The 9356-nt window shown below is 35.0% G+C and overlaps 2 protein-coding genes across 2 annotated transcripts in view; one reads left to right on the top strand and one right to left on the bottom strand.

The window, feature by feature from the left end:
- Nucleotides 1–4736: 4736 nt before the first annotated feature.
- Nucleotides 4737–5642, top strand: LOC117172848. Its single transcript, XM_033361100.1, has 2 exons — nt 4737–4926; nt 5005–5642. The coding sequence occupies exons 1-2, from the start codon at nt 4737–4739 to the stop codon at nt 5640–5642; spliced, it is 828 nt and encodes a 275-aa protein (XP_033216991.1).
- A 37-nt stretch (nt 5643–5679) lies between these two features.
- LOC117172850 (glutaredoxin domain-containing cysteine-rich protein CG31559-like) overlaps nt 5680–9356 on the bottom strand; it is a 27701-nt gene continuing 24024 nt past the window's right edge. The window contains exon 3 of the mRNA XM_033361102.1: nt 5680–5763. Within this exon, the coding sequence (XP_033216993.1) occupies nt 5680–5763 (84 nt within the window). The remainder of the gene's footprint in view (nt 5764–9356) is intronic.

Below are 9356 nucleotides of genomic sequence, written 5' to 3' on the forward strand. Positions count from 1 at the left end.
AGGGCAGCGACTGTGGATATTGAGTGTAAAGGAAGAGAGGTGAGTGAAGGCAAAGGTGTAAAAGGGTGATAGTGATATAAGGCAGAAGTAGAAAAAGCGATCAAAGAAGGTGGGGTGCGGAATGTGATAAATAGGCATAGAGGTGAAAGGAAGCAAGTTGATTAAGAAATAGAAATGAAGGAATAGACGGATAATTTGGAACAATGAAATGAGGGGAAATTTGCGAAATTCAAAATGGTAGGAAGAAAGGAGAAAAATGGAAAGGGTTTGTAATATACGATAAGGGGTTATGGAGTGAGAAGGCATAGAGTTAGACCTACTAGTAAAACAAGGAGAAGAGAGATAGACAAAGATTCTAGATTCGAGGTACAATAGATGGTATATGATGGTTCAAGGGGTTACGGAACCAGAAAAGTATTGGAAGTATGAAGAAGAGAATTTATGAAGAGTATTTGGATACGAAATGGTGCTAAAGGCACATATATTAGAGAGATGTACAGAAGAGGAAGAGGGACAGTTAAGTGTGGTGGAGTGTGTAAGATGGATTTTGGGTGGTAATGGACAGAGAGTGATGTGGAAAAAGAAATTTTTGAGAAGTAAGGAAAAGCAAATAAGTAGGGCAAAGCCAAACGGTTAATCCCGAAAAAGGACAGTAAAAAGCAAAAAATGTTTTCAATATCGTGGAAAATGAATTTTTATGGTAAGAGGAAAGTAAAGCCCTGCAAGATCGCTCATTTATAGAATTCACATTGATATTGTTTATACTATGTCATGCAAAATAGTGGAATATAAGTAGTAGTTAAGTTAGACTAAGGATGGAATGGTAAATATATGTACAGGGAGTGGAGGCCCTCAAACCCGTAAAAGGGAGAGATTGAATAAATAAATAAATACATACATACGTACATACATACATAATTTAAATGGTTTCATTCTTTCTATGGCTATTCCCAGATCAAAATTTAGGCCTTACTTTGAAGCTGTAAGTCCTATAATAGTAGGACAAATTAGACCCTCCTCTAGGGCTCCAACTAATACATGTATCACTTGTGACATTAAGACAGGTTCTCTATCATCTCACACCAATATGGACACATAAAGATAACATTTGTTATTTATCAGAAAAATAAAATAATATGAGTGATTATAAATATCAAGGATATTCGCGCTTTGAACATACTATTCATAGCATTTGTTAATTATGACCCTAAATTATGACACTGAAAAATCCAAAAGTACTAAGAAACGAACCCGAGATCGCACGCACGCACTGAATATTTACCAAACTTTGAAATACGAAACAATTATTTCAATAGTTACTCTTGTTAAACTTTCTGTTTCGTTAAATATTTCAAACAATTTTTCAACAGTTCATTATGTTCTGTTTTTTAATTATTCATCGATATACTCTTTAAAAGAAGTTGATGCTACATATTTAAATGTTATTCGCTGTTATTTATTACTTTACGAAATTTTTGATAAGTAGTTAATTATTTTGCATACATTTGGCTGTTTTTATTCTTCAACAAATATGATAGAACAGTTAAAACAGTAAACGTTTTCTCACTTGTAGTTCAAAACATTTTGCACTGTAAGTTTATCGGTCTAACGAATAACTGTATGATACAAAGAAATTAAGAAAAGACAGTATGTGAGAATACGTGAACCGCGACGGATCGTTCTCTAGTTAGTCTAGTCCCTCCTGAGAGTTTCTGAAGGAGGATCTGAAAAAAGTGTTAAAAACTTTAGTGTCTTTCGTCATGGAGTGAAATTGGTGTATGATTAAGAAGGTCTTAGTCTGCCGCACTAAAAATGTGTATTAATAAATCAATAGTGGCTGAGAATGATGAATTTTCATTGACTTTACATGAATCCGGCAAAATATAAATTAAACATTTATAAAAAACATTCTACATATCTAAACATGGTCCTTTGAACCGGATTTATCGTGAAAAGGCAAGAGAGTTTTGTATAACACTCAAGATTAGGTCGCTGCGATTGGACTTAGTGCACTTTATTTTCAATCATGGAAAAATCAAACATGTTGTGATAAATAACTGTGAAAAGCGCGTACGTGCAAATTTTAACAGTGTATACACTTGAGGCCATCGAGCAAAGTATTAGTGCTAACAGGCTAAATTATATCACAATCTTCAAGATCACGCTCTCTCTCTCATCATGTTTTGAGTGCTTTCTTCTTCTCATGATGTCTTCGTAGGATCTATCAGCCGTAATGTTCTTCAATGCACGTGAGGAAATAACAAGTTCACCAACTGATGACTTATTTACAATTTTTGAAGTTATTCTAAGGTGAACTATTTTTATGATTTGGCCACAATTTCTGCGAAGATATATGAACACTCTTATTTGATTTTGAATTTATGAATTTTTTCTCGCATACTCAATTATTATTTTTTGAAAAAGAGATTTCATATTTTTGTGAATTGAACTTGCGGCTCCTAACATTATTACTTACAATATTCTTGTAGTATAATTGTTCATTAACAATTGCAAGAAAAAATGGAGTCTTTACTCGCGGAATTAACAGAAGTTTGTTAGTCAATATCGAGGGCTGAAACTAATTTTGAAATGCTAGTCAAGTCCAACATTACCATAGCTATAGTAACATCCAGAATTGAACTCTTGAATCAAAGATGGGAGAGATGTGAAAATTTACTTTTAAAAATTAAAGCTTCAACGACCACGGCAGAATGCAAAAGTCTCGATTTTTTTAGAGAATTTCAGAGACTTGTATGATGCGCTTATTATTCAAAATGATTCCTTGTCAAATGTAACTAGATTACATTATTTGAAGTCTTCTTTGAAGTGCGAAGCAGAACAACTTTTGAAACATGTAATAATTACTGAAGCTAATTTTGTTTCCACATGAGAGTCGCTAAAGGCTAGGTATAATTATCAGAGAGCACTTATTACAGCACACTAACAGGAATTTTTAGGTCTTCCGAATGTATCTAATATTGTTCTAGAAGATCTCAAACGATTACGCGATACTACCAATGAGTTTCTGGCGGCTATCAAAAATGCACACCGCCCAATTGATAATTGGAGTGATTTATTAGTATTTTTAACTACTAAAAAACTGGATACTCAATCGTTAAAGGAGTGGGAGATGCAAGTTGGTTCCGAATCGGATTATCCTACTTACAAAGAATTCGGTACGTTTTTAGAAAAACGTATTCGCGTTGTAGAAGCGATACAAGCTTCGAAGATTAATACTAAAATGAGATCACAAGACAAGAATAAAAATGCTAAACAATCAGGGTTTCAGGGTCATAATGCATCTTCCACCTCCAAATGCCTCTTATGTAAGGAAAATCATTCATTGTTTAAATGTTGTCAATTTAAAATATTGTCAGTTGAAGGACGCAGGGAAGTTGTCACTCGCCATCACGGTTGTTGTAATTGTTTTACGCCTGGTCATAGGCCTTTTAACTGTACAAGCAAACTGAAATGTAGTAAATGTAGTAAGAAACATAACACCTTGTTTGCAAGTCAGTAATTTCGAATCTATCACATCGCCATCAGCTGACACTACGTCTCTACATTCTCAATTGCCAGTTCCGAGTTTTTCTACTTTATCAGATGACGATACTGGTAATGTAGCTCATATGGCGAGAGCAAATTATGTCTTACTTAATAACAACTCAGAAAATGATCTTTCATTTCATTTCTTAAATAATCACCAAAATTTGTCGCGTTCAACATTGCTAGCAACACCAGTAATTACCTTGAGAGCTGATAACGGGAAAGCTCATAAATTTAGGGGTTTATTGGATCAAGGCTCGAAATGTTGCTTCATTTCAGAAAGAGTGATCAAAATATTGGATCCTAGTCTTGAGAAGGTTAAAGCAATAGTTTACGGAGTTGGTGGAGTTAATGTTGGCTCTTTAAGAAAATTAGCTGACCTCTCTCACCTCTTATACGTCACCTGAAACACCTGACCTGGAAAACGAAACTGATTTCCCTGCATTAAATAAAGCCGATCCTAATCCTTTTAGTTCCCAACAAATAGATTTGATTTTAGGTGCTGATAAATATGGCTCGTGCTTATTACCTGGCCTACAGCAGGGAGTGTTAGGCACTCTTACAGCTCAATCTAACATTTTTGGTTGGATCTCGTCGGTTCCAGTTATAGAAAATAAAATAGAGACAAGCATTTCACTTACAATGCATCAGAGTATAACTTCTGAAATCTTGTATGAAGACTTGACTAAGTTCTAGGATTTGGAAGAACTCCCTAATAGAGACCCCTTGACTGACGAAGAAAAGTTTTGCGAGGAATATTTCTTCATGACGCACTAACGCAAAAACGATGGGCGGTACTTAATACGATTGCGATTTGAGAATAAGCCCCCAATAAAAATCGGTGCCTCCTTCTCTACAGCAAAAATCGTATTGGATAGAGTTCTACGAAGATTGACTAAAAATTCAAAATTGTTCCAAGAATATTCGGGTTTTTTGTCTGAATATGACAAACTAGGACATATGGAACTTGTGAGAGAAGAACAGCTATATAATTCTATTCAGATGGTGTATTCACCATACCACCCGGTTTTGAGAGAAAGTAGTTCTTTTACTAAACTGAAAGTTGTATTTAATGCATCAAGTTTGATTTCTAACAATACTTTCTTAAATTCACACTTGCATATTGGTCCAAAGATTCTAAACGATTTAGTTTCTATTATATGAACTGGAGATTACCTCGTTTTGTTTACATGGCTGACATAGGAAAAATGTTTAGACAAATTTTGGTAGATGCTCGTGACTGCAATTATCAAAGAATTTTATGGTGCTCGCCTGATAACAATGTGGTGGCCTATCGACTTTTGACTCTCGCTTATAACACTACCTGTGCTCTTCACTTGGCTAATAAAGTAATTAAGCAATTAGCTCATGATCAAGGCAGTAAGTTTTCTTTAGCTAAAAGTATCCTGGAAAGGAATATCTAAGTCGATCATATTTTGTTTGGTGCTGATACTAAAGTACAAGCCAAGGAGAAGCGACAGCAAGTATCTCAATTGTTGGAATCTAGTGGTTTCCACTTGCGAAAATGGGTGCCTAATGATTCAGAATTATTAGAAGATTGTCCTTCTGAAAAGCATGAAAGGGCTATAGAGTTTCCGTTAGCTGAAGCTGCTCAGCTCAAAGATTTGGGCTTATTTTGTGATCCTGAATCTGTCGCATTTCATTTTAAGGTAACTCCCCCTTCAGTGAAGACTCCAACTAAAAGTATCGTTCTTTCTTTAATAGCTAAATTATATGATTCGATGGGTTGTTTAACTCCAGTAATGCTAGTGGCTATGTTATTGATGCAGGAGCTTTGGCTACCGAAGCTTGATTGGGATAAGAAGTTGCCGAACGACCTTCAGATTCTCTGGTCTGATTATCACAATACTTTGGAGAAACTAGAATCTCTGAAAGTTCCTAGATTGACTGGTCAACTGCCAGAAAATTTAAATTATGAGCTTCACGGATTTGCGTATGCTTCTTCTAAAGCTTACTCCACTTCTGTTTATCTTAACATTCTCAGTGGAGATTTGAATAATTATCACATTAGCTTATTAAAGGCTGAATCTAAAGTGGTTCCTCTTAAATACTTGTTAATTCCACGTTTAGAATGATGTGGAGCAGTCTTGCTTGCTAAGTTACTCAAATTCCTCATGGATACGGTGTCGCTTGAAAGTGTCCCCACTTTTTGTCGCACTGATTCAGTGAATGTTTTGGCTTGGCTCGGTAAGCATCCTTAAAATTGGCCAGTTTTTGTAGCTAATAGAGTTTTGCTAATTCACGAGATATTCCCTCGTGCTAAATGGCGATATATCTTTACGAAGGATAATAGAGCAGACTATGCTACGAGGAGACTCTCGCCGGAAAAGATTCTGAATCATCCTTTATGGAGGCAGGGCCCACCGTGGTGAAAATTGCACTCAACAAAATGGCCAGATCATAGATTTAATTTTCCTAAACCATCTGACTTAGAACCACGAGTTCAAGAATGCCATTACATATTGAGTGAAATCAGAAGTCCATTCGATTTAATGTTTAAATTTTCCTCCTGACCTAAATTTCTCCGAGTAACTGGTTATTGCAAGAGGTTTGTTGATGCCTTTGTACGCTTGAAATCCAAAAAGCCGGGATATTTTGGATTAATTATGTTCAAGTTAGTTTCTTCTTGCTTTGAGTCAAAACAAGGGAACTGCACGAAATTCGCCTCTGAAAAACTTAAATCGATTTGTGGATTCTATTGGCCTATTTCGATTAGGAAGAAGTTTACGGCATGCTCCTATCAGCTTTGACGAGAAGCATCTCATAATTTTACTGCAGCATTACCTGAGTAAAATATTAGCCGTACATGCTCACTAGGGTGGCCCAAAAAATCACATTTGAGAAATTCTAACGGGCTTGTTGGCCAAATCGTTCTACTAGGCTAATAAATGTATGCCTATTTTTTTATTTTCAAAAAAAAATATTTTTAGAACTCGCTTTGGCCATTTTTATATCTTATGGAGCTCAACATGTAAAATCTTTCCAATTTTTATTTCTTCGATTTTGGACAGGAAATTATAAGCCAATTTATTTGATATTTAATATACTTGTTTACTTGCAATGAACATTGCATTTATCGCCATTTTATATCTCGGAAATATTATGCAAAAGTTTTAGGCATATCAAAAATGGCATGAAATGGCAATTTTTGGAGGCTCATTGTGACCCTCAGATATACTCGTGTAACTTGACATTTTAAGAGACATTCTTTAGACTCTTGAGTATAGATTTCTGAAAAAAAATATTAAAAGTATAATTTAAGTTGAGTAAAGCGTAAAAAAAGCTTATGAAAAATGACGCATTTATGTTGAACACCGGCTGAAGGGACTGCAGGTAGACGGCTGCAAAAAAAGTTGACCCTCGGTCGGTCCGCTCATTATACACCGTATTTGCTGTCATCCCAAGCTGCATTGACTGACAATGAGTTGAATGGTCGAGTAATAATAAGTTAATAAATTTATAGATGCACTATGGGTTAAACCTGTAGCTGGTGTAAGGATTTCTTTACTTCAAATTAGGAAACTTTGAAGCCACAGAGCCAGTTCTAAAAATATTTTGTTTTGAAAATAAAAAAATAGGCATACATTTATTTGCCTTCGAGAACGATTTGGCCAACAAGCCCGTTCAAATTTCTCAAATGTGATTTTTTGGGCCACCCTAATGCTCACATTAGATCCCTACACGGTGATCTTCAATTGACCTTGCATACGCTCAAGCAGCGTTTCTGGATCTTAAGAGCGCGCTCTCTGGTTAAAGGCTTAATCAAGGATTTCTTCGAATGTGTGCGAAAAAGAGCGACTCTTTCCCAGCAACTAATGGCAACTTACCTGATTTTAGAGTAACTCCTAATCGCCCCTTCACACAAACAGGGATAGATTATGCAGGACCTTTTAATGTACGCTTCGCTCCTGGACGTGGTAACAAAAGTTATAAAACTTACGTAGCACTTTATGTGTGTTGCTGCACGCGTGTCGTACATTTAGAGCTCGTGTCTGACTGTACGTCTGCTGCTTTTCTTGCCACGTTCAAGCGATTATCTTCTATGCGAGGAAGACCTGCTTACTTGTATAGTGACAATGGCACGACATTTCACGGCGATAATAAAGAATTAAGGAAAATGTCATTTTGAAGCTCAGACTTGATAGTAATTTGCATAATGAATTCGCTTGCGAAGGTACCTCGTGGCATTTTATACCTCCATCTGCAACTCATTTCGCAGGTCTATGGGAAGCTGGCGTTAAAAGTTTTTAAACACTATCTAAAGCGAATTGCTGGTGCTCACACTTTAACTTACAAAGAGTTTTCTACTCTCCTAACGCGAATTGAAATGTTCCTAAATTCCCGCCCTATTGTCCCACTTTCCAATGATCCAGAAGACTTCGCTTATCTCACACCATGGCATTTTTTAATTGGCGCTTCTTTGACCAGTAGTCCCGAACAATCCGTAGATTTCACTGCAGAGAACCGATTGACATGTTGGAATTTAGTACAACAAATTTTTGAAATTCACTGGAGAAGATGGGGTATTGATTATATACAATTTTCGCAGAAACGCTACAAGTGGTTCACTAAAACTCTAAATCTTATGATCGATGATATTGTTCTTATAAAACATGATTCACTACCGTCATGTCGATGGTTATTGGGTAGAATTACTAAATGTTACAAGGGAAAGGGCGATTTAGTACGATCAGTTCGAGAAAAACTGCTAGTTCTGAATATGATCGACTGATTACTTAAATCTACTTCTTACCAGCAAAATCGAAAAAGGAAAGCGAAATATAAAGTTTGATTAATTTATTTATTTAGTTTATTCAGCATTTTACAAGTTATACATACACAATAGAAATATATACAACCTGCAACCCCCAGAGGCAAACAAAAATTACCTGTGCGGGGGTACTGATTAAAATTAACTTACATATAACTTAAAACTAAAATATAAAAGAAATATTCTGTTGTTCTTAGCATGAAAAAGCTTTTGGACTATATTACAACATTAGGCTAAAATATTGGATTATATCCATTCTTTCAACGTGTATCTGCTCGAACTTTTAGATATATTTAGTAATTTATATTCATTGGGTAGACTATTAAACAATTTGATAGCTTTGTTATAGCTGTTTTTATCATTAACAGTTTTGTAATTTTTTGCTATTTGTACATTTTTATTTCTAGTTACACTATTTGACTTAGAAAATTTAACACTGTTAAAATTATAGTAGTAATGGAGTGATTAATAGGCAAATAATTGCCTAAGGTTCATTGAGTTTTCACTTACAAAAGTTTTTTTATTTACAATTTTCAATAGTCTTTTTTGAACATTTTGCAATAAGTTCAGATAATTCATGTAGCCTCCACCCCAAGCAATTATTCCATAATTTATAATGCTGTGAAAGAAAGCACAGTAGATCATTCTTAATATATCAGTTTGCATAAATTGAGAAATTTTATAGAAAATGTAAATTAAATACTTGGTCTTATTGATTACGTATTCAATATGTTTATCCCATTTTAAATTCTGATCAATAATTAATCCTAGATATTTACTGTATTCTACTTTCTTTATATATTTATCTTCTATTTTTATAGGTAAGTTTACAGGAACGCTATCACAATAATTACCAAAAGTAATTAATACAGTTTTTTTCTAAATTCAAAACTAACTTATTTAGTGCTAGCCACTCCTCTACTACGAGGGTAGTTCAATAAGTCCTTAGAATGACCAACATATGGCGCGCGAATCGCTCCAAATCATCTGTTTTCAGTCAGCACCACTCCCGACTAGA

Source organism: Belonocnema kinseyi, chromosome 5 (assembly GCF_010883055.1).
Source record: "Belonocnema kinseyi isolate 2016_QV_RU_SX_M_011 chromosome 5, B_treatae_v1, whole genome shotgun sequence".
Taxonomy (NCBI): domain Eukaryota; kingdom Metazoa; phylum Arthropoda; class Insecta; order Hymenoptera; family Cynipidae; genus Belonocnema; species Belonocnema kinseyi.